At 55.4% G+C, this 25144-nt stretch overlaps 2 protein-coding genes across 2 annotated transcripts in view; one reads left to right on the top strand and one right to left on the bottom strand.

Annotated features, from left to right (window-relative positions):
• Nucleotides 1-2522: 2522 nt before the first annotated feature.
• Nucleotides 2523-25144, top strand: part of LOC125631112 (uncharacterized) — a 47441-nt gene continuing 24819 nt past the window's right edge. Inside the window, exon 1 of the mRNA XM_048837321.2 lies at nt 2523-2918. Within this exon, the coding sequence (XP_048693278.2) occupies nt 2843-2918 (76 nt within the window). The 5' untranslated portion in view covers nt 2523-2842. The remainder of the gene's footprint in view (nt 2919-25144) is intronic.
• Nucleotides 23260-25144, bottom strand: part of CCM2 (CCM2 scaffold protein) — a 125680-nt gene continuing 123795 nt past the window's right edge. Inside the window, exon 10 of the mRNA XM_048837326.2 lies at nt 23260-25095. Coding sequence (XP_048693283.1) covers nt 25076-25095 — 20 coding nt within the window. The 3' untranslated portion in view covers nt 23260-25075. The remainder of the gene's footprint in view (nt 25096-25144) is intronic.

Below are 25144 nucleotides of genomic sequence, written 5' to 3' on the forward strand. Positions count from 1 at the left end.
AGAGTATTTTATGTTTTTACCTAATGTCTCTGAGTGTGAACATGCCGTGAACATAACAAGAAGGGTCTCGCTCTACCATAGGTGTTTAAAGTTTTTCTGGCATAGCTACATGAAGCTAGTAACCATAGCGATTGACATATGAAAGGGAAGCCACACACCGTGGTGAGAAGTATTGCAGGGTGCTGAGGCTAAGAAAGACCAACCTCCTGGTTGGAGGACAAGGCTCTTGGTCATCAAGCTGGCCACCGTTTAGTGACACTATGGGCTTCTGACCAGAAAGGAACCTCTCTGAAGCAACTAAAATCTACTAGAGGAGCCTGGAGAAGTCTAAGAGCTCACCTCTTAAGTCCTGCTCAGCTCAGATGGCCCATCCCACTTGTACTGGGAGCTGCAAGCAGCCAAAGGACACCTCAGTGGGCCCGAGTCAGTGGAAAATACCATAAACCATGCTGGGGAGCAGATCCGGGGAGAGTTTTTTCTCATGAAGAGCCTTTGGGTGTATCAGAGCAGGAGGTAGCTGGGGATCAGAGCGCTGGGTTAAAGTCAGCCACCAAATACCGGGTTGTGACGTGTACAAGTTGGTACCAAAACAAAGTCTCCTGTAAGCAGTGTGAGGGCTCCACCATCGCGCCCTTTACAGCGAAGGGACGGCTTTGGGCGGGTTCTTGGCCATTCGCGTTTCCTGCTCAAGGAAGCTGGACGCAGCAGAGCCTGGAGCCCAAGTGAGCTTCCAGACGCATTTCCGACCACACCTGAACTGCACCTGTGAGATGGGTTCAGACTGGTGTAAACTGGGGTAGCACCATTGCAGTCAATAATATTACATTGATTGACACCAGCGGAGGATCTGGCCCCACTGGAGCCTTGCTGACTGACACCAGCGGAGGATCTGGCCCTGTTGACTGTTTCCTTGTGATTGCGATAATAACGTTGTCTGGACTGTTTGCTGTCAGCTCCAGTGCGTTTTGTCTGTGGCTTTTAGTTTTATATCCGATGTCTCCAAACTGTGGGGCGCGCCCTCCTAAGGGGGCATGGAGGAACATTTGCGGGGGCGCAATGGGGCCTGGGCCAGCCCCCACAGGGGCAGGAAGGGAGTGCCACCCAGCCCCACTCCGCTCTCAGCTCTGCTCTGGCCCCACCCCCAGCCCTGGCGCCGGCTCCTGGCCCTGCCCCCAGCTGCGGCCCCAGTTTCGGCCCCCTTTCCCCTGTCCATGTAACCCCCTCCCCCCGGGAGCCATGGCCCCACTCCTGGCCCTGGCTCCAGGGAGGCAGGGGAGGCAAGAACAGGGGTAAGGGGTGGGGTGTGATCCTGAAAAGTTTGGGGACCACTGTTTGATATGAATGTCGCTGTGAGTGGATTGAAGACGGGTCTATCAGAGAGTTTAGCCTCAGCACAGTGTGGGTCATAGACTCATCGACTCATCGGGCAGAAGGGCCCATCTTGAGCATCTAGCTGAGTTACTCCAGTGCGGAGACAGACTCCTCTGGTCATGAACAAACTACCGGGCAATACTGTGTAACCAAGGGCTTTGACTAGGTCCCCACTTCTTCTCTGTGGGCCAGATCTGAAATCTGTGGGTGGCTTCCCACTGCCTTCCCCTGGAGTTCACCTGCTCCTGGCCCTTACAGTGACCCTCCTCTGCCAAGTTCACCCATGTGTACTTAGCACTCCCCAGGCATTGATTTGGCCTCACAGCCACTGTGTTAAATAAGCCGGTGTTATTATTCCCATCACACGGATGGGGAAACTGAGGCATGGTGGTCCCCAACTTCCCCAGTGTCGCATAGTGCAATACCCAGGGTCAGAACATGGGTGTTGGTGATGCCCAGGCCTGTACACAGCCAACGCCCCTCCCCACAACATTAGCTAACCCTGGAGCCAGGCAGGGATTCCCACTCCATTCCCCACAGTATATGGAGGGGTCAGCAATGGGAGGAGTTTCACAGAGGATGGGACCCAGGCAGGATGATTGGCCCCAGGGAGGGCCTCTCTGCTGCTACCACTGGCCTGGCGTTTGTAATGGCCAGGCCCCCTCGGAGTGCCCCAGGGAATAGGGCTACTGCTCCAGGCCTTGCTGGAGGAACCTCCCGCACTTGGTCCGCCATTGCCCTTCTCCTGGAGTGGGCCTAGGCCCGTGGCCCTGTGACTGCGTGCGTGTGTCTGAGCGTGTCCCCAGCGGTGTGACGGGGTGGCCAGCGCGGGCCCACGCAGGTGTGAGCCTCGGGGCTGGCGCGTCACCTTTCCACGGCTCCTTGCCGCACAGCCCTCTCGCCTCCGCCAGGCCACGTGCCCAGACCTAGGGCAGCCACCAGGCCCCAGCCGGCCACCGAGCCCTCCTGCGCTCCGAGGAGGGGGCAGCGTCAGGGAGCTGCTGTTGGCCCCGGCTGATGCAATTACCCTGGAGGGAGGCCGCGGCTCTGCACGGTGCAGCCAGCGCGCTCAGTCGCTTTCTCCTCCGTCTCTCCCTCCTTCCCCCCGCCCAGCTCTGCAGTGCCTGGCACACACCCTGCCTCTCTACAGAGAGGAGAGGGGAAGAGAGAGAAAAAATCCTGCTGACATCATCCAGCATGACAGGGCTCTTCGAGCAGCAGCAGCCCCGTCCCCCCCCCCTCGCGCTGCACTAATGCACTGGCTCTCGAGGACCGCTACAGCGCAGCCTCCAGCCACATCTTGGGGCTGGGGGGGGAGGAGGGGGGCAGGTCACAGAGCCCATTCTGGGCTGCCGAGCGACCGACGCACTGTCCTCGCTGATTAGCCGTGGGATTCCTGCCTGGCCCGGAGAGCGAGAGCGCTGGCTGCAGCCGGAGACGCGCACGGGGCCTTCCCTCTGGATGACAGATCATGCCTGGAGAATCCGCCAAGGCTGAAGGGGCTCTGCTGCAGACGGACCCCGGCGGCCTGCGCCCGGCAGAGGCAGGTGAGTGCGGAGGGAAGCCCGGGCATCTCTCCTGGTGCCGGGAGTTGGCGAAGTGAACGCGCGCCCCATTGGGGAACAGCCAAGAGGTCTGGGGGCCGGGGGGTCCCTGACCTGGGTGTGGAAGCAGCTCCCCACCCTTAATACCCAGAGCAGACAGAATGGCCAAGAGAAAAGGGGGGTGGGAAGGAGGGAGGACGGTTTGGGTGTAGAAAGGGCGGAGGAGAAGGGGCTGGGTGGAGGGGGGAAGATGATGTGGGGCTGTAACCCAGCGGTGAGGAGCTGGGAGAAGGCAGTGAGCAAACTGGAGAGTGGCAGAGGAGAGAACCTACCTAGCAGGATGATAACAGAGGGGCTTGTGTTTGTCTTGGGGGAGATCAGAGGGGCTTTAATGTGGCGGGGACCTGGGGCCTTAACACCGACATTAGCAGCCGGCTTGGGGATGGGGGGCCAGCAGAGTTTGTGTTCTGGGGGTCTCTGCTGAGCCCAGTTATGAGGCAGGGGAGGTGGCTGTCATACACGTCCTTTCTGGGGACACGGGTGACAATCGGGGCCCAGCCCCTTCCCCGTCTGCTGGGGGAGCTCACCAGGGACCCAAAGCACCCTGTGAACTTAGAGCAGAACACACTGCTCAGCTGTTTGACGTGATGCTCCCCCCTCCCGACCCAAGCACGGCCGAGCTGTCGGCTGCACTGACCTTCCTGCTGGGCTGAGAACATGGGGGCAGATGTCTCACAGGGCAGCCCTCCGCACCCATGCTCCCTCCTTAGATCTCCAGGCCCTCAGTATGCCTATCCTCATTGTGCAAAGAGGGAAACTGAGGCACAGGGAGACGGCAAAGTCTGATCGGCGACAGGGCTGGGTCTCGCCTGACTCCCAGGCCAGCACCTGCCCACTACACTCCCCTGCCTCCCCAGCACAGTGTAGGCCTGAGGTCAGTATTTGAAGGGAACATGGGGTGGGGCTGGAGGGCTTTTCCCTATCCTGCAGGGGAGGGGGGGGAATTCAGCCTCCGTCAGATGCTTCCCAGGAGCCAGTGTCCGGCCCTTGGACTACACCAAAGGAATATGCCAGACCCCTGGGTTCCCTCTTGCCCTTCCCACCCATTTCCATCTTGTTCACTAGCGCCCAGGCCCAGCTTCCTGCTGCATCCAAGTGTTCATGACAGCCGCTGAATGGGGTCAGTCAGTGGGTTTTCCTGTCTGAGCCCTTCTCAGTCCAGTGAGCCTGAAAGTCATTCCCAGCCCCGCTGACTCAGCTGGTATTTCCAGGGCACCTTCCACCCACTGATCTCAGAACCCTGTAGTGGACCCAGGCACCCAGCTCCATCCTGGGTGCTCAGTCAAGATCACTAGCCCCATTTTATAGATGGGAAAACAGAGGCACCAGGCAGTGCAGTGACATGCCCACAGTCAGTGAAAAGGGACAGGACAAGAACCCAGGAGCTCTGGCTTAGTCTGAGGCCAGGGCTTGAACCGCTAGACCACGCTCCCTCGTGATAGGGCAGTTGTGGCCCTGGGACAAGCTGTGCACTGTGATCCCTCCCTACGCCTTTCCCTGCCCTGATCCCGGTGCTAACAGTACCCGCCCCATCATGGACCTGTAGCCACTGAGCTCTCACTCACGCAAAGCACACAGGTCACCGCTGCCAGGCCTGGCCCACATCCTAGAGCAGCAAGGGGCCAGAAGCGGGTGGGGAGGGGAGGGTCCGGGGCTGCGTGACAGAGCTGAGGACAGGGGAGAGGTGCTACAAAACTGTGCCAGGGGCCTCCCGAAGCCACAGCCCCATGCAGAGCTGACACAAGGGGATTCCCTTCCCAGACGCGTCGCCTCTTGTCAGAGGCTCGGATAAGAGTCTCCAGCAGCGCCTGCTCCTCAGCTCTCTCTGGTCTTCTTGGAAAGGCCAGCGGCACCGGATCTCTCTCCTGCCCTGTATGTGGGCCTGGGGGGGCGTTTCCTCACCCCCCCCCCACGTCCTCGCTGAGCAGGGCTGGGCAGGGGCAGCCCCGGATGCCTGAGCAGTGCAGTTGTACCTGGACCTGGCAGCTCCCTCCCCTTCCTCCGGGGACCCAACACCATGATGTGTTTGCTCTGGGCCTTGCCCTGAATGGCGCACACACACACGCATGTCCCAGCCGTGTCTGGGCTGCCAGGACAACTCATCCAGTGACAGGGAGGTCGGGACCCACCAGATCGGCCTGTCCAGTACCGTAAGGGCTACATACCCGCTGTATGTGAGGGGGGATTTTTCCCCATTAGCAGGCAGGCAAAGGTCAAACCACTGGGCATAGCTTTGTATGTTTCCGTGTGGAGCTGTGCTCACCGCTCCCTGATGGGATGGCTCAGGGGAGTGTCATCTACTGGTGAAAGCAGGGGCTCTGGCCTGAGGCTACGTATTGTGTGTTTGGTGTGTACAGCACTGTGTGGAACACAAAGGGCCATATGATCCCTGCCCCGAGGAGCTCCAGGTCTAAACTGGACAGGCAGAACCCAAAACCCAGCACAGACCTGGACTTTCTATCCCCAGCTCTATCACCAAGGCTCTGTGGGACTATAGACACAGCCCTCTCTGTGCCTCAGTTTCCCCATCTGTAAAAGGGACAGCACTGACCTGCGACATGGGGGAGTCGGGGGAGGAGTGAGAGTTAACTAATGTATGTTTGTAAACCCCTGGCAGAAAGGGACTAGAGACAGGCAGTGGGTTATTATTAGTAAAGTGTGTGTGTGTGTGTGTACACACCAGGATGTACGTCTCCTGCTGTGTAGTGAGTGTGTACAGATGTGCATGTATCTGTGTGTGCCTGTTTCTCTGCCCTTGTGGTGGGTGTGTACACAGATCTCTGTGTGTGTGTGTGTGTTTGTCTCTGGTTGTGTGGTCGGTGTGTATAGATCTGTGTGTGCATGTATTTCTCTGCCCTTGTGGTAGGTGTGTATAGAAGTGTGTGTGTGTGTATGGTGGGTGTGTACACCTCTGTGTGTGTGTGGTGTGTGTGTGTCTCTCTGCCTGTCTGATGGGTATGTATAGATCTGTGTGTGTGTGTGTTTGTCTCTGCCTGTCTGATGGGTATGTACAGGTGTGTGTGTGTGTCTGTGTGCGTTTGTCTCTGCCTGTCTGATGGGTATGTACAGGTGTGTGTCTGTGTCTGTGTGTCTGTGCGCGTTTGTCTCTGCCTGTCTGATGCGTATGTGTGTGTTTGTCTCTGCTGGTGTGGTAGGTGTGCACAGATCTCTGTGTCTGTGTGTGTGTTCTTGCCGGGGAGGAGTGTGTGCGTGTGTGCATCGGCAGGGGATGGTTTGGAGGCACCTGTGTGTTTATTTCAGTTGTCTGGGTTATCTGGGTATCTGACACAGCATTTAAAATGTCTACATACCCACCACTGAAAAAAGCCTGACAGCCCAATTATTGCCAGGGTGGGCACGGGGCGGGAGAGAGAGATGGAGGAAACCCGCTCCTGGCGAGAAAGGCAAGCAGCCGTCTTGCAACAAAAGCAGCTAAGAGAAGAGAACATTAAAAAGCCAGGGGCTCTGGACTGAGAAGCCCCATCTCCCATCCTCTGGGACAGCAGCTTCTACGTCCCCTCACACCTGCCATGGTGGAACATAAGGCAGAGAGGGCCCGTCAGGTGGACCAGAGGACTTCAGGCTTTAACTCCCCACTAGGCCTTGAAGTAAGCTAGCTTAGAACTGAGGCAGTGTCCTTTTCCTCTCCTGGAAACCTTTCCCCAGTGTACTGTGGGGGCAGCCTGGCTCTGTGTATTGGTCACAGACAGGGCCTGTAAGGGTTTAAGCCCTGAGCCAAAACCCAATGAAATCAACAGAAAGGCTGGCTTAGACTTCAGTGGGCTTTGGATCAGGCCCTTAGTGAGTTCATCAGTAACGTGTGTCGATGAATGTGTGCAAGAGCGTTGTTCAGCACTGAAGGGGTTAATTTGAAATACATCCTGAAAAGGACTCTGGAGATAACTTGTCCTGCTCTAAAATGATTCTAACCAGAGGTATGTGAGGGGGGTTCGCTGGATTTGATACATCTAGTTGAAGGGGACGTTGTCAGGTTTGCCTAGGCTCACAGTGTAGATCTGGGGACAGTTTCCGAGCTGGAGAAAGGTCCTGATTTGTAACAAAGTGATAAAGGGAAGAGCTATAATTACATAACAAACCTCCTCTTAACTGGGACAAGGCACCAGAGCCTGGATGTGAAACTGACAAGAAACAAACATGAAACTGACTAGCCTAGTTTCATTGTCCCAGCTGGGAGAAATTCCTTTTTGCTTCAACAATCTCATGTTATTTGCAACATAGATAAGGAAATGGGCTTTTAACTATGTGGAGCCCAATGCTGCAACCTTTTCTCACCAGATTAATACCCACGCAAATACCGCCCTGGCCTCAGCAGGGCCACGCACATAAGGATTACTTGCAAGAGAAAGGGTTTGCAGGGCCCAGAGTTTTAACCTGACAGTGCCTCTTTAAAAGAGAAAAAACAAACCTGCCACTTTTTCTGCTGAAAAACAATCATCATTTTAAACAACCAGCAACATAATAGCTTGTATTTTTTGTGGATCCTAAAAAAAAAAAAAAAAAAGTGTTTTCTTTGCTGGATTTGCAACAAAAGCAACTAACTAAAATCACAAGCCCCATCCCAGAGCAGTGCTGACTCCAACATCAGGCGATATGGCTGGTGCTGCATAGACAAAGAGGGGCCATTGCATAGAGTCACAGATTTTAAGGCCAGCGGGGCTGATTCTGATAATCTAGCCTGATTTTCTGTATCCCACAGGCCACAGACCTTCACCGTGTCACTCCTGCATCGAGCCCAATCCCTTGGGGTTGAATTAGAGCTTGTCTTTTAAAGATACCCACTCTTGATTTAAAGACCCCATCCCCAAACCTTAATGCATGCCAAGATGCCATTGAAGGGGGAAATGTTGTTAAACCCCAACAGCTGTGTTCTATGTTAAATGATCTCAAACCAGGAGTGATCTTTGTCCCATCCGCTTTCCAGCCTCATAGGTAAAAAACCCCGAGTTTGCCCAAGAATAAAGCATAACCCACTGGCCTGAGTGTGCCAGAGCCACACAGAATGTGAGGCTGTTTTATCTCTCAGCCGGAGAGTTCAGTTCTTTAGCAAGCAACCCATGGTCCCTAGCTTTGCAGCAGGATCCCATTTCAACCCCCAGTGGTGGCCTGCCTCTAAAATCAGCATGGTTAAGGTTGTCGATAAGTTGGACAAAAATCCACGGAAGAATTTGCAAAACAAATGGCCTCTAAAATCTTCTGTGATATTGTTGGTTGTTTTCCCCTTGGCGGAGGATGCTCGAAGGTCCTGGGGCACTCAAAATAGATACACGTATCGCTCTTCATTCCCACATATTGCATATACAATAGGCTGCAATTGTTTCACTCCCCACTGAGATGCAGCCACCTCTAAGGTGGAGGACACCATTCCAACAGGACGTGGGAGACTAGAGAGGGAGCTAACCGGCCAGGGAATTACTTCCTTTGCTCAGGCAGTAGCTGCTCACCTGTTCAGCCTTGACAAGCCCAGCTTCCAGGCCCTCTGATGGCTGAAGTAGGATCCACAATATTTATAGAAGGACGTCAAATCCCTGTTGTGTTGTGACAGGCCTTGAGGGCTTGGCAATGACCAAGCATAGCATGGGGATCGTGGTTGTAAGGTCTCAGCTGAAAGATCTAGTAACCATTCCATGGCTGGAGAAGAGTTTATGGCCGTGATCAGGAGCAGAACTCAGGACCTTCTGCTCCAGACCCACAGGCATAGGCACCGATTCCGTGGGTGCTCTGGGGCTCCAGAAAAAAAATAGTGGGTGCTCAGCACCCACCAGCCACAGCTGTTGGGTGGGGCTGCAGGTGAGCTCGCGGGAGGGCTGCCTGCTCACTGGCCCGCGAGTGAGCCTGCCTCTCCAGCTAGGAGAGAGGGCACTGGTACGCTGACACCCAGCGGGAACACCCACCTCTCTCTCGGCCAGAGGGGCGAAGGCGCGAGTGCGTCCTCCCAGGATTTGCGTCTCCTGCGCGCTCTCCTGGGAGGGAGTCGCTTTCCGCCCGGCCTTGCGCTGGGCGAATCCTCATTTACGCCCCAGATGGTGCTCGGGATGGCACAAAGCAGGCCTCTGGATCGGAGCCCCCCTTGGGGGAATTCAGAGCTGGCCCCCAATTTGCAGCGCAGGCCCATTGCTCCTGGCTGCCAGCGGCAGGGAGAGGATCCCGAGCAGGCCCGACGGTGCCTATGCAGCAGGGGAACGGCTGGGCGGGAGCAAGGAGAGAGTGCTCCAGTTCTGCCCAGAGCTAGGCGCATTCATTAGTCAGGGGCTGCTTTTCACCGCAGATGGGAAGGGCAGGGGAAGTGCTGAGGGGAGGGGCAATTTTGGGGGGGGGGGGCAAAATCTCCTCCGCCCTCCCCAAAAGCTTACTGTGGGATTCTTACTGCGGGAGCCAGGCATTGGAAATATCACCTCGGCGTCTTCCAGAGAGCTCAGATCAGTAATGAACCTACCTGGGCTTCCCACCCGCTCGGCCAATGCAGCAGTGTCTGACTGGCAGCCCCCCGGCTAGTCCACAGCTGGGTTTCACCGCGTCTTCCCCGGCGAGCAGCCAGGAGATGGGAAAAGGCTGAAGGAGCAGCTCTTCTTCTGTTCCGCTCCAGACTTTTCGCTTTGCAACTGGGGGCAGCTTGAAGGGGGCCCGGGCTCCGCTGAGCCTTGGCCTCTTTTCGAGATACCCTCCCTTTTTCCCTAACATCCCCGGGGGGTGAATTCAGGGTGGGTGGAGGTGCCTGGCTGCCTGGCCTGGAGCTCTCATTAGCCCCAGAGCTGGGGCAGCAGAGACAGCAGCCGGGCTTGCTTCCCCCACACGCCGCCCCTGCTCAAGGGGTCTCAATCCAGGGGCCCGTCTCCAGGGAGAGTGGGGTTCAGTCTCCATGGCCCAGCCAGTCCGTGGCCTCTCTGCCAGCAAAGGGGCCGGTTTGGGGGTATCACAAGGGCTCAGTCAAATAGGGAGGTTTTTCTAAAGCAGCTCACAATGTAAAGCCAGGTTGAGGCCTTTCCCTGTCATGGTTTTGCCCTTATTAAAAATGGCCTCCATTTCCCACTGTTCTCAACAGGACTGAAGCCACATATTGCCCTCAGCCAAGATGGCCACCATTCTTTCCTCTCCCCCTCCCCCCATGTAAAGATGGCTGCCATCTCCTGTTGTCCTCAGTGGGCAGAAAGCCAAGCTGCCCTCAGAGGAGATGGCCACTGCCCATGGCCTTGTGTGGGAAGCAGGAGGCAGTGAGGGGCCACAGCAATGTGGAGGTGCAGGAACTGAGTGAGGGAAATGGGGGCACTGAAGAAAGACAACTGAGGGGCAGGGGAGTGCGGCGAGGAGACGGGAGACAGAGAGGGCACCGGGGAATGTGGGGCGCAGGATGGAGGCTGGGGAGAGGGGCCATGGAGTGTGGGAGGAGATCACCAGATCTATGCCCCGGCACAGGAAAGTGGCGAGCAGCCCAGAGGAGAGAGATGGGCAGTCCCTTTAACGAGGAGCCAGCCCAGAGCCCAGCTAGGTCTGCCATCGCTGCACTGATTCTGCAGGGTGCCGTCTGGGATGGGCCTGGTTGTTCCCCCCAGCAACTCGAGTGAAGGGAACCCAAACCCGGCAGGAGCTGGGTGGGGAGCACAGGCAGGAGCCGCACCTCCCGAGCATGTCGCCCTGGTTCCCTGGAAACCTCTCCCGGCACAGCAGAGGGGCTGAGCCAGTTGTGGATGGGCCCAGAGTCTAGGACCAGGGCACGCTCCCCTCCTACCAGCCAGGCTTCGGCTATGCAAGCTGATAAGTGCAGTGGGCAGCCGTACGCCCCACTCACTCCGCGAGGAGCTCTGTCCTCCTCTGTGGGTGGCTGGTTCGCAGACAGAGGATGGGCCTTGGAGCTCAGGCACCAGCGGCTCACTCGTCAAGATCCAGAGGCCCCAGCTTCGAGCCCCAGTGACCCAGCTGGGGACACAGCCTTTGGTGAGGTCAGTAGAGTTCCAAGCAGCGTTAACTCCTGCATTGGGCTGGAGGACAGGGGTGGCAAGCCCCCCACAGCAGCCCCTCTGCCAGGTTACCCCAGTGTCTGCAGGGTTCATGCCCCCTCAAAAGCTGAGCGCATTGGTGAACCTGACGGGGCTCCCCACACCCTCCATCCCTGCTGCTGGCCCTTGGTTCCTAAAGTCAAGGCAACTGGTCCCACAGAGCCCTCGCACCCTAGGGGAAGGGAGCAAGAAGATGTCATGCTGGTACCCCAGATTATAGTTGCACAGGGGGCCTCAGGGATGGTGAATGGGAGTAAGGCCAGGCTCCTCCAGCTTTTACATCACTGAAGGCTGCAGAGTTACACCAGAGGGGGATTTGACCCACAGACCGACTCATGAGATAAGCAGCTGCAGACAGGTTAGGGTGTGATCCCTCTAACAAAGCAGGCTGATGGGTCCAAAGGCAAGCTAGTTGTGTGGTTATGACACCAGGCTGGGACACAGGCAACTGGGGGTCACATCCAGGCTGCCCTTTCCAGGGGTGCTGGAACAGGGGGGCCATGGCCCCATTACTTTTAAAAGTGGGAGGGCTAGGCCCTCACGCTGTTTACTGGCTGTAAGGGCGAGCCACAGCAGGAGGGGGCGGAGAGGAGCAAGTGGAGGGCGGGGTCTTAGGGGAGAGAGGTGGCATGGGAATGGGGTCTTGGGGGAAGGGGCGGTGCGAGGGCTTGGGGGGAAGCGGCATGGGGGGCAGTGCCTCAGGGGGAGGGGCAGCGCAGGGGCGAGACCATGGTTTGGGCACCTGTGGCCCCCCACTTTTAGGGTTCTGCCACTGCTCCTGGCCTTGTCTCTCCCCATCTTCCCAGGGGCCATGTCAGCAGTGGAAAGGAATGGCCTTGCTGATGGGGTGAGCATAGGGAGACCCAGTGGCCGGCTAGCTTGGGGCAGGGAGTCCTGCTGGGTTAGCAGGGCTCAGAGCTAGCCGCCCACCGAGCTAGTTGGGTGCAAAGGAGCCTGGCTGCGCTGCTTGCTCACAGCAGCATAAGCTAGTTCTCCTCTCCATCTGCTTTTGCTTTAGAGGCCTGGAGCAGCATAAGAAGTTGGGTGGGAAAGTTTCTCCATATAACTCTGCTGATGCCCTTCAGTTCTGACCCGCAGCCCCCTCTGCTTTCCAGGCTTGGCCCCTTGCACCCCCACTCACCTCACTGCTGAGCCTCACCTTGCACCGGTGTGTCTCCACCCAGCCAGCTGCCCTGCACAGTGGCTGGGAGACATGCAGAGCTAATCAATTTGGGCTGTAGGCTTGGCGGGCCAGGGCATGTCTCTCGCTGTGTATTTGTGCCCAGCACCATGGGGGCCTTGGCCTTGGGTGCACGCGGAGGTTGGCATGTAACAGACATAACAGTACAAGCTAACGCACCCCATCAGCCCTAACATCTCTCCTTCCCCTGGCCCTCATCCTGCAGCCCCAGCCAGGCTGCGTGTCCTCAGCCCCCCCATCCCCGTGGGCCAGCTGACATGGGGCCCCGGAGGCTAATCAGCTGCCTTGGCCCATCCAGCCTTTTCCCGACGCCCACCTCGAGACAGGAACGACAGAGGCAGTCGGGGTGAACCTTCGCAGTCCATAGCCAGGCTCAGGTGTCCTCCGACCTGGCAGCTCCCCATGGCAACTGACCTAGCAGGGCCCATATGGCTTCGCAGCTTGTCTTGTGGGGAGGGGGTACTGTAACCTAATCCTTTTAGCAGCCTCTGTTCCTCTGGAGCAGAGCAGAAGAGGGTATTTTACTGGCCAGCGAAACACAAGGTCCAGGCAGAACAGAGGGGGTTTGCGCTCCCTGACTGAGGCGTGGGCAGAAAGCGACATCCCCGAGTCCCCACATGGCTGAGGAACAACCCCCCAAGCCATGGGGAAGCGAACCCAGCAGCCTGCCCTCGATAATAATAATTAGCAGGTAACGTCTCCCAAGCGCTTTGGGAACATTAGCTAATTAATCCTCCCGCCCTGCCTGCTTTGGATTATCCACCTCCTCCCTGAATGGATGGGGGAGACCGCGGTCCTGAGAGCAGGTGAGCGTCTGGCTACGGAGGGGGCTAATTTACTGGCTCCTTCCTTGGGGAGAAAGCGAACTGCTGGCCTGGTGGATTCCCAAGGACACAGAGCCATGGTTACGAGTGCGAGGGGAGGGCACCACTGGGCATTGCTCTGCTGCAGCCATTGCTCTGAGCACACTCCTGCAATGTGCACGGCGCTGTACGCCTTACAAACGCATCCCAGCCTCTCCCTGCTCTGTGCTGGGCAGGCTGCTGGGCAGCTCTTCGAGTGGCTGCTCCATGCTAGATCACACTAATGCCACTACGGGGAAAACCCTGATAGCCAGGCCAGATTTAGCTGAGACCTAATTGCTTAAATTGACGGCAGCTGGTCCCCAGGGCAGGCTGCTGCCTTGAGTGGCTCATAGAACGTGGGCCCAGCAGCAGAGCATGGGTTAGCTCAGCCCTAGAGATGGTCTTCTCTCAGGCGGGGTGGTGGATTAGCTGGCTCATTGCTTGTTTTAGACCTGGTGCAGTGAGTAATGCACTGGACTACGACATGAACTCTAGCCTTAGTACTGCCAGTCACTTCCCCGTTCTCTGCCTCAGTTTCCCCATCTGTCGAATGGGGAGCATGACACCTTTGTAAAGCGCTTTGAGAACTGGCAATACAAATAAACAGGATGGCGCAAGCTGGGATTACGGATATTCCTGGGCCGCTGCACCAGCCCCGTCTTTCTTTCGGCTGACCCGTTTGTTCCCGGTTCTCTAGCTAGTTGTGGGAAGAGAAAAGCAGGATCAACTTGGTTCTACATTCTGGGGCCCCATGGGATTGTGGCAAGCCCACCTGCCTAGCCCAGCCAGTTTGGGTTCTCCAGAGGGGCCCCCTCATGTCATAACCCTGCCCCCCCCAAGCCATCCATGGCTTTAGGGCCCGAAGACAACCCCCTGTTCTGTGCCTCTGACCCCAGGGTTTCCTAGATTCCAAGGCCAGAAAGGACCATTGTGATCATGTGGTCTGACCCCGAGCACAGCCCAGGCCACAGAACTGGCCCCAAATAACTCCTAGAGCAGAGCTAGGATCTGCTGCCCTGATTGTCTCACCCCCAGCAGCTGGGAGAGCCCCCATCTCTGAACAGGCCCCCATTTTCCGGCATCATTTTCCCTGCTTCGCCCAGAAATAGGCTCGGGATCTTCAGGCTCCACTGCCCGGCTCCAGGCCGGCCATATCTGGCCTAGCTCTGCTCCTGCTTATTCCTCGGTTCCTGGGCAAGGTATAGAGTGTCTGAGTGGGCAGCCACGGCTGGGCAGACAGGACCCCAGCAGCAGGTGCAGCAGCTCTGGCATAGACCTGCGCAGCTGGGATCCTGTGACAGGCTCCAGGCTGCTTGGTTAACGGCAAAGTCAAGGTGACTGCCCTGCCCCAGGAGGCCAGAGGGAGGACAGGGAAGCCCTTGGCTCGGCCCTGTAGTACCAGGAGAGGAGGTGGGGTTTGGCTGGCCACTCCCCGGCCTTGGGAAATGAGCATGTGGCTGGGAGCTAGCAATCCCCAAGGACTAGTCCCACTGCTGTCACTTAATACCTTGAATTGCTAGACCACAACAGCATTTAATTCTGACCCCCGACGAAGGGCAGCAGCGCAGTGACTGGGGCTGTGCCAGGATTTAGCTACACTGGGGTCAGGTGTGATTCAGGGAGGTGACGTTACCATTCACTGATGGAGCCTGTGCACAGCCCCAGGCAGGAGATTGGCAGGGCCCCTCTTGTGTGTGAGAGGAAGCAGGGTTTTGTGGTTACAGAAAAGGACGAGGAATCCAGAGCTTTGGAATCTATTCCTGACTCTGCCACTGACTCACTAGGTGACCTTGAGCGACTCACTACCCCTCTCTGCCTCAGTTTCCCCATCTGCAAAATGGGGATAATGATACTGGCCGACCTCACTGGCGTTCGAGAGGCTGAGCTAACTAACGTGTCTCACCTGCTCCGGTTCTCTGGCGACAGTTGCTATGGTGAGACCTGTGAATGGAAGGTGTTTTAGAAATACAAAGCCAAGGCCTGGCCATCCCCGCTGCCACCTTCCTAGTATTTATTCTGGGCTGGAAAGATTGCAGCCATTGTAACCCTTCCCCTTCCCCAGCAGCCAGGCTTGCTAGTGCTGAAAACCTCTTAAGCCCCCCCATACCCCATAGCTCAGGCTGCATACACGCTGCTGTGGAAACCAGAGGCCAGGTGGTTTGAAATGTTGCATCACCAGGCGCAATGCCATAGCAACAGATTCTGAGAAACCCTTAGCAGCCCAGGTACGTACCAGTGCTGCGGCTGTCAGCTAGCCGACATGCTTGTCAAAGGCACATCTCTCCGTCTCGTGGAGGATGCCAGGGGTACGAGGTCAGAGTTAAGTTGATTTGGGTACCTTACCCTGCATTCACAGATGTTCTTTTTTAAATTGTGAACCTCACTTTGAATGAGCCAGTTTTCAGCTTGTGTTTCTTTAAACTACATTCATATTTTCCCTGTAAGTCCCTGCACTATATTGACTGCCTTCACCCCCGCCCCTGTGTTTTGCCTAGCAATGTATATGACATAAAGTGCTGTATACACCTGATCCAAAGCGAACCCTGGGCTACAGCCCCAGCAGATATTTCAGCGATAGGAACGGTACAAAAAAAATCTAGGTAGAACAGAACTGGAGTTTGCTTTTTGAAATGTGCCATGCTCCCAAGACCCATTACGGGGTGACCTTGGACAGGTCATGTCCCCTCCCTGTGCCTTGGTTTCCCCATCTGTATAATGGGGATAATGATACTGCCTTCCTTTGTAAAGCACTTTGAGATCTACAGATGAAAAGCGCTATAGAAGGGCTGGGTATTATTTTTTCTGCCAACATCTTTCAGCACAAGGGAACTCCATCGAAATTATGCTCAAGAGTCACTTCAGTCCCCACTGCAGGGCAGCCACCTCTGACGAGAAAGGCAGTAGCTGAATGACAACACGCAGCCACGTCCTATGACAATTTCGGTCAGAATAATTGAGTCAATAAAAACCACAGGGGAATTTTGGGAGGCAGAATGTAGTTACCCAAGTTGGAACAGAGAAAATAACTTGGCAGGATGCCCTTTAACTAGTTCCCTCTGTAAAATCTGTGGCATTGGTATGGGAAATCTGAACGGCAGGTGAAAACCTGACCCTTGCAACTGTTAAGGTTGACATAAACACATCAGCCCAAATACTGGCTAGAAAGACATGACGGAGCTCTGAATGCACAAAGCTAACCAGGATAAAGGCAGGTGAGGGGTGTCTCCGTAGGTTTTCCAATAAGTACAGAGCCAGGTCATTGGCTAAGGTGGTACAGCTTCATTCTTCTCCCACCTGCATCAGATAACCCAGAGTTTAAGTAAAGCCTTGAGCTGGGGCCAATCTTGCCAGGACAAAGGGAGGTTAGGACTGGGCCCAGCTGTAGGTTAAAATCCTCAGCCAACCAGGTGGATGATGCTGGTTGGAAAGGGGCTGTTTCTCCTGTTTGCCTAGTTTGAGGCCAGGTGTATAGATTCACCGATCCCTTAGCTCAGCCTATTGCACTGACAAGCAGCTTGGGGAGGTGGGCAGAACTTAGCTGGAAGCTCATGCGGCAATGGGCCAAATTGCAGCCCAAGGTAAGCAGGGGCAGGCTCCGGGCTAAACCCGTCGGCATGAGCTGCGACTCTTTTGCAAACCCACCGGTGCAAAGGGAGGTCCCTTTGCTGCTCACACCCATTTTTTGTCTCACCTCCACCACCGCTGACTTTGGCTCATAGACGGAGCTACAGCAGGGTTGAATCTGAGCCATAATCACAGCGCTGGCTGCATTTACTAGTGCATGGTTCCGAAAACCTGAGCAGGCTGTTTATAGCAGGCACCCCCGTGGACACCCCCTGGGCCTCAGGGAGCATTGCTGAGCGAACAAGACAGATTCACCACAGCGACCCAGGGAAACCTACCTGTCAGAGCCGGTTCCAGAGCTGTCCATTCTCTCTGGTTTGGAGGGGACACCCGTACCCCCTCTCCCAAGTGCTCTGGGCAACGCCCACCTCTTAAAGAGCCAGGCTTGGCAATGGGGCAGCCCAAAGTCTTCCTTGCCAGGTTAGGTCTCTGGCTGTTCCCATGGATCTGCACTCACCCCGCAGCTCCGCTTCCCAGGTGTGACAGGGGTTTGTGCCCAACACACCTCTTCCCAGGATGCAATGCAAGAGTCACCACATTCCAAGCCCCAAGCCACGGGGATGGGATGTTCAGCAGCATGCACTGTAATACTCTATGGAAGTGACCCATGTGACTTAGCTTTTCTATGGCGCCTTTCATCCAAGGATCTCAGAGCGCTTTATCAATTAAACAGGCCCCAGAAATAAGGCTTAATTCAGCCTCACAGGGATAGCTAGCTATGTAGGTAGAGCCTCACCGTTATTTGGTTTTATATAGGGAAAGATTAGTCCAGTCATCACTGAAATGCAGCCACCTCTGGGTGGAACAGGGCAGCTGTCTAACAGCCCACTTGATGTAATGGTGAAATGGGGAGCGGGGACTTCACAAGGGAGAATGGAATTACCTACATTAAGTTTAGGCAAGACACTGAAGCAATGCTTACAAGGAGTCTCATGGGATTTTCAATACCACAGGTGGTCAGAACCTTATTTCAAGACCCCTCCCCAAAAAACCCACCAGGTTAGCCATGGCACCACCCTGCGCTGGGCTGGTGGCTCAGTGCAGTGCAGCCTCAGAGAGAGAGAAGAGCAACAAAGCCATTCTCAGGTGTTGCTGCTGGTGGCCCATCCATCACCTCCCCCAGCCCAAGCTTGCTGAGTGTTGGAACAGGGCCAGGGCTCCAGCAACCCCACCCTCACACGGCTCAGACTGCCTGGGGAGGCCGAGCTAGAGGAGCCCCATTGCCCTCTGCAGGGGTCCGGAGCCTAACTCTCCTTCCTCAGAGCATGTCTCTGGAACCACCTCTGACCAAAAGGCACGTGCTGGGGGAGCCATGCATGAAGGAAATACAGCAAGGATTCAACTCCTGGGGAAAAGGGCAATTGCCTGCTCCCACTTATCTGTTCCCCTCAGTAACTCAACATCCTCACTCCCTTCTACGCCTGTGCTGGTGCCCAGTTCCCCCAAGCGAGGTGACTCTCACCAAACCAGCTAGCCACCTCCCTCCATTGCACTGTGCCCCTGCAGCCCCCCTCTTCTTCCCCTTACTGCTCTACAATAAGCTGTGGTTACATCCCACAACACTGGAACTAGCCTAGCAATAGAGAGAAAGGCAGCATAGCCAGGCCTGAAAGGACCTAAAAGCAGCAGGAAGGGATAAAAAAAATTCCCTCTTAAAGCTACCAACATGGTTTACATAAGGCAGGATTTTTAAACCACGCCCCCTGCCTCCCAGAAGTCATTGCAGCCCTCAGGCTCCACCCCTTCTCCTACCTGATAAAAGCTGGTGTCCTGGCTGGCCCTGTAGGTTTCTAGGGGATGATAGACTCCTCTTAGTGGCTATTGATTTAGAGAGATAAAGGGGATCCACAGCCCAATTCCGTGCTGAGGCTACTGTGGGGCCCTACCCTTCCTGTTAGAGGGAGGGGGACTTCACTGCTTTAGCCCAGCTCTGGCTGGAGGGGGCTCTTTTCTTCCAGACTGGTGAAGACAAAGGCTCTCTGAGTTTCCAAGGGTACTGGGCTTGGTTCCCCAATGTATTCAGGAGTGAATCCGCTGCAGCCAGTCACAGGTAATTCCAAAGCACTGGGGTGAGGTGGGTGCTGGGAGTTAACTGGTTTTAGTTAATGGGCTATGCTATGCAGTCTTGCCTTTCTCCCCTATGGGGCTGGGGGGGTCAGCTGGGCAGATGCCACAATTTGTGGCTGTTGAATGGGCTCTGGAATGAGTGGCTGGTCCCAGTTCTTGCTCAGTGGAAGTGTGTTGCTCACTGTTTCTCTAGGAGTCTTGGGGGTTGGCCTTGCCCTATAGGAACTTGGCAGCGGACCCTGCATTGGAGGGGTTGGGGTGGGGGATGCCTACCTAGTGGTCTCTGCTGCTGGCTGTTGAGCCCAGCCCTGAACTGGGGCCAGAGGCTTCCAATGCTCTTTTCCCAGCCCTGTCCTTGCTGCAGGTGCTAATGGGGTGATGCCCTGGTGCTGCTACCCCTGGGGCTGTGCTGGGAGCTGGAGAGTCTCTGCACCTGTGACAATCCAGCTGTACTCCGCTGGAGCTAGGGGTGTTGCTAAGAGTGACTGGCAGCTCCTCAGCCAGTGGGGTGGGGAATTCAGGGTAAGGATCAGCTGTCGCTGCAAGAGCCCCTGAGCCTGTCGGAAGGGCCCTCCATCTGCCCTGTGGTGTCTGGGAACCAAGGTGTCTCCGCAGCCCCAATGGCCGCCAGTGCTCCAGTACGTAGGCTGCCTGCCTATCAGGAGTTCACACCTGCAGCTCCCACTGCCCCGTCCAAGGCGTGATCCTTGTTGGTGACCTTCCTGTGGTGATGCCGCAAGCAGAGGATTAGACTCCCTTGCTTTCCGGAGGGCATCCCTGGTTCTCTAAGCTCCTTCTCTGAGCCATGTCCGTTTCCCGCTTTGCCTGTCCTAGGTGGCCCAGCTGCTTCGGAGCCCTGGGGGGGGGGGTCTGTATGGGGCGATGCTCGATGGCTGACTCCTGCATGTCCCGGCGCTGTGCACTGCATGTGTAACCCACACCTCCTGGGTGTGGTGCTCTGTCCCATCTACTGGCACCACTTAGCTAAGGCTGTAGCAGACTCATTAATTGCTAACAACCAGCTGGCTTCTAGCTCATGCAGTAGAGGCTCATGCACTCAGCTCCAGAGGTCCCAGGTTCGATCCCGACCACCAGAGTCTGACGCTGTTACACATGTTGCTCTGTTGTTGGTCAGGAGCTGGCTGGCCCGTGCTCGCTGCAGCCTGTCTGGGCAGGAAGCTGAGGTGCTGGAGAGTGGCACAAACAGCCCAAGGAGACATCAGAAGTGGGGCTCCCTTAATAAACCTCCCAGGCTGGCTGTGACTTGGCCTGGCAGCCTCGAGGCTGGAGCTCTGAGCTGCTATGTGGGAGGAAACTCCTCCCCACAGCCCTTGCCATCCAGGGGGTGTGAAGCTAGGCCAGGGCTACTGGGAGCAGCATAGCACCATCTCAGCCCTGCCTGTCCCTGGCCTTCCTACCCCCCTATATACCTCAAAGCACTGTAGGTGCACTGTAGTATCCTGGGGCTGTCCTGCTGCGAGGGTAGAGACTCTGGAGTGAAGCAGGGATTGGTCTGGCACTGGGGTGGGAACCCTCCATGCAGGCTCTGCAGGGAGTGAGGCTAATGACTCGGTAGGTCGCCTTCTCTTTCTGGGTCAAGTCAGAGCTGCTGTGTGAGCCTGCGGTGATGACTGCCACGAGTCTCTGACAGCTCATGGTACTTAACACAATGGGGTTTGTCCCCAGTATCTTGGGCAGACTGTGCAATAATTGTCCAGCTAGATTTGTCTGGGGCTTCAGCTGAGTAAGGCACCTGTCACCACCTCTCCACAGGCTGAAGGGCTGCTAGTGCGGGGTGATTGCTGTGCTCCACCCCAGATGTGGCTGCATGGGGGGGGGGGTGGTTCTATCTGTGTAACTCTGAAGTGCTTTTGGGATTTTTCCTTCTAAAAATTTAAACTGGAAAGGACCTTGAGGGGTCTAATGCAGCCCCCTGTGCTGAGGCAGGACCAAGTAAACCTAGACCATGCCTGACAAGTTAGTCTGACCTGTTCTTAAAAACCTCCAGTGACGGAGATTTCACAACCTCCCTTGGAAGCCTGTTCCAGGGTTTAACTACCCTGAGAGTTAAATTTTTCCTGATGTCTGACCTAAATCTCCCTTGTCTGCATGTCCACTAGAAGTAAATTGTAGGACTGGAAGGGACCTTGAGAGGTCATCTAGTCCCCTGCACTCATGGCAGGACTAGGGATTATATAGACATGGAGAACAATAGATCACTGTCCTTTATGACAGTCCTTAATATATTTGAAGACTGTTATCTGGTCCCCCTGCTCCATCATCTTTTCACAAGACCAAACATGCCCATTTGTTTTAACCTTTCCTCATAGAAAGCTTAGAAAACCTGACCTTTCGTTTTGTTGCTCTCTTCTGGAGTCTCTCCAATTTGTCCCTCTCTCTCTGGTGTGGACACCCTACACCAGCTGAGGACTTGCCAGTGCAGAGTAGCATGGGACAACTACCTCCTGAGTCTTGCCTGTGACATTCCTGTTAACACACTGTGATGCAGTTGCAAAAAGATTAATATTCTGCATTGACTCATTCAATTTGTGATCCACTGTATCCCCAGATTCTTTTTAAGCAGTACTACTGCCTAGCCCAGTATTCCCCATTGGTTAGTTGGGCCGCTGATTGATTGTTCCTTCAGCGGTGAAGTGTTCTCGGGGTGCACCCCGCTCTCTAAACATGCAGCGATCTAATGCATTTTGGAGTTTTACAGACAGGCGAGATGCCATGGCCCCTGCCCTGGCAGGCTTACAACTGAAGTTAGTGTCAAAAGAGACTAGACATTTACACGGAGATGGACCACTCAGGGGAGAGGTTACGACCTTCTACTTTGGGGCATAAAACAGCTACTAATGGATGGGGATTAGGAAAACTACTGTGGAATACACAGTAGTCCCATATGCTGTTTCTTGTGCCTTTTGGAGCACCTGGTACTGACTCCTGTCAGAGATGAGATACTGGACTAGAGGGGCCATAAGTCCAATACAAAGTGGTGATTCCTGTGTCCTGCTACCTAAATAGACACGAGATGGTGCTGAATGGGACAAGCATCAGCATTGCAAACTGTCCTAAAAGCTGTCTCTCTGAGTTAGTATCAGCTTATCCAGTCTGCTAGGATGCTGAAAAGACTAAGATCTTACTCATGACCCGTTAGTTGCCGGGGAAAGGATATATGTGAATATCCACTTGTTGCAGTGAGAACTTTGCAATGACGTGCAGGCGTTTAGCCCAGTGTCTCCCTGATTGCTTGGGCTGGATGCGGAGCTGCTCTACACTAACCTGCAGATGCTGTGTATTGACCTGGGGATGGTACTGCTGGAATATGCCCCTTTAGGAATAAGGGGTTGTTATGAGAACCAAACCGGAAGGAGAACAATGGCTCGGGATCCCCCACACCTCAAACACTGGAGTTGTGAGGAGACGGTGCTGGATGGGCAAAGACCTGGCAACTCACAATCAAAAAGACCACCGCAGCTTAACGCAGGCGGTCCAGGAACTCAGACTGACACCCCCTCCCCAGCCCCCCTGTTCCAGGTACCTGCATTTGGGGGAAGGTTGGAAGAGGCTAGACCTGCCTCTGCTACCATCAGGCCTAGGAAGCCTAGGGTTACTCTAAACACAAGTTTCTCAAGCTGCCTTACAATCCACTTTCTCATATGCTTTGTTCTTCCTGTGGGAAGAGCCAGTCTGGTTTCAGAAGGCCAGCTGGTCGTTGTGGCTGGTCAGGCTCCCACAGGAGAACTGCTGGCACCAGAACGCAGGTGAGCCCCCTGGGTGACTGAGATCGATACAGAGGGGGCTGGAGGCCTGGTCCACATGGTAGAATTGCAGACCCTCACCCCAGGAGAGGGACCGGTGCAAGGCCTAGCCCCCGTGGGCATGCTCGAAGCCCAGGAAGGGATGTGTGCACAGACTGGGTTTCTCGCTCCTGCTGTACGCTCTTGGCTGCATTGCTGTGGCCGAATCACAGCTGTGGGGCTCTGGGGAGATGCCAGCCAAGCAATAAACAGGCAGCAGGTCATGCAGTTTAGCTGCAGAAGTGACTCAAGTGAAAGAAACCAACCTGGCTTCTCAAAGGTACCCAAGTAAATCTGTTCTCCTCCCGCCCCCAGGAGGCTGAAGCCAGTGATCCAGCAATAGTCAGGGCCCTAGCCTAGGACTTAAAACAGACTTCAAGTCCTTGCTGTGCCTGTGACCTTGGGCAAGTCCCTTAGTCTGTGCCTCAGTTTCCCATCTGTGCAATGGGGAGAACAGCCTTGCCCTGCTCCACAGTGGGTTGAGGATAAATACACTGGACTGTGAGGTGCTTGGATGTTACAGAAATGGAGGGGGGGAGCAGGCAGAGAAGTACCCTGGATTAAATTAATGACTAAAGGCCTGACAGCAGGAGCTGGCTCTAATTGGCCACTGACAGTTGGTGGCAAATAACTATCTTGCTGGAAGACCATTCCTTCCTGCCAGAGGCCACCAAACCAGTTCAAACTGGTCACTCCCCAGCAAAAGGCTCTGGAGAGCTACCTTTGAGTGAAGTTTGGGGCAGGGGTGGGGGGGAAGAGTGGTTCCCTGTTTCCTCTAATGGGGTCACTTGTCACTTTGGCTGCCTCCAGCCCTACCTTCCATGCAGCTCCTGATCCTGCCGAGTGTCTCTGCTCTGGTAATGGTAGCTGTCTCTGGTCTGTTGCACACCAGTCTTGTGAGCTGGGTGCTGCTCCTGGACTCGCTCTCCCTCTCTGAAAAGACCTTGATATCTCAGCTGGGGAGCAGGAAAGCTCCTTATGGGCACTTTACTGCAGTGCTAGATGGGGAAAGACCTGGCAACTCCCCAGTGCAAGCTTTTTATAAGTCCATTTAAAACACAAAAAGCTGAATACCTTTTACGTCAGGGCGTGGTCTCCATAGCGAAGACCGAAATGATCATTTGTCTCTGGGGTCAAAGTTTTCCTGTAATGCTGATCACGCTCCCAAGGTCATGCTTGGCATCTGCCAGGTTCAGTGCAGGCTCTCTGGGGAGGCTTTCGTAGCACAACATCCTGCTCAGGAATCTAGAGCAGACGTCAAGCCCTGCTCAGCAAAATGGAGCTGGAGTCGGAGTAACGCTGGGTGTGGGGCAAAGCCGAATGTGGCAGGGGAAGTTCCAGCAGCTGCTCCCATCAGTGCTTGGCATGAACTCGGAGTCTGGTCAGTGCTGATTTGGGCATAGATTTAAACTCCCTTTGCATCCTCCCTCGAGGGAAACGCTGAGTTCTGTAACTTGGGCTGCTCGGAAGCTAAGCTTGGAGGTAAGCAGGACTTCATGGCTCAGTATTGCCTGCCCAGAGAGCTTAGGGAATGGTGGTAGAGAAAATAATAGTCTGTCCTCTCCTCCCTGATAGATATTAGTTATGCCAAATGCATCTCACCTTGCATGGAAGAGCAGCTGAATGTAAGCAGCAAAATCTTGGTAATAACTACACTATTACAGGACAACAGGATACAGGCAGGAGAGCAGGCTCCCTAGGTAGCTTCTAGCCTTCCAATGTGTAAATACCTGACAGTTACATTACTGGACATCTGCCAGTGGAACCCAACAAAGGTCCTGTGTCACTAACACCAGGCACTAGTGATACCTAGACATGGTGAGTCAAACCAAACTCTCCCATCATCCCGCTGGGACAGGGCAGGCAGGAGAACTGCCCAAAGCCGAGTCCGTGCTACAGGACGGACACCACCAGTGGTGTTTCTTGCTTGGCTGGGGGATTGGAAGGGGCTGCAAAGCCGCTCACCATTTGGGGCTGGAGTGCCCAGAAGTGGCTTTCTCCTTGGCTGTCCAGGTGCCTATTGGATCAGGGTTCTGGTCTCAGGCCTGCCACAGCTTTCCTGAGCAAGCTACTGAATCTCAGTGGCTCACCCCTCACCCTTTGGGGTGGGGGAGGATCATCCTTTGTGTCGCAATCAAAAGAGCCACTTTGGGGGCAGACCCTCGCTGGACGTATGCCAGGCACAATGGGGAGGAGGAGGGCCTCTGTGCTACTATCCATCACTAACAGGGCTTTAAAAATCTATATAAAGGCAACCAAGTTAGTTTTAAGGTGGACCTGACCAGGGGTTTTCCCAAAGAGATCCTCCAGAGAGGAGACCTGGCCCCCGAAGTCCCTCCCTTTCCAGTGACGTGGGCTGAACGTGGACAGGCACTTTGTCGCTCCCAGGAGTGAAGGGTAAAAGCTTTCCGCTGGAGCGGTCTTCAGAGTGACCCAGCCTCCTTCCCTCGCTGGCTTTCTGGGGAGGCCCGTAGCTAGATGGCCCCAGCGCTGCTCCTGGCTGTGGATCAGGCGAAGGGGCGCGGTACTCGTGGAAGCCCGCTGGTTCTTAGCAGCATATCACTGTGCCTGCAGGGATTAAGCAAAAGAACATCTAGGTTTGACTATTGGCTGAATG

Source organism: Caretta caretta, chromosome 2 (assembly GCF_965140235.1).
Source record: "Caretta caretta isolate rCarCar2 chromosome 2, rCarCar1.hap1, whole genome shotgun sequence".
Taxonomy (NCBI): Eukaryota; Metazoa; Chordata; order Testudines; family Cheloniidae; genus Caretta; species Caretta caretta.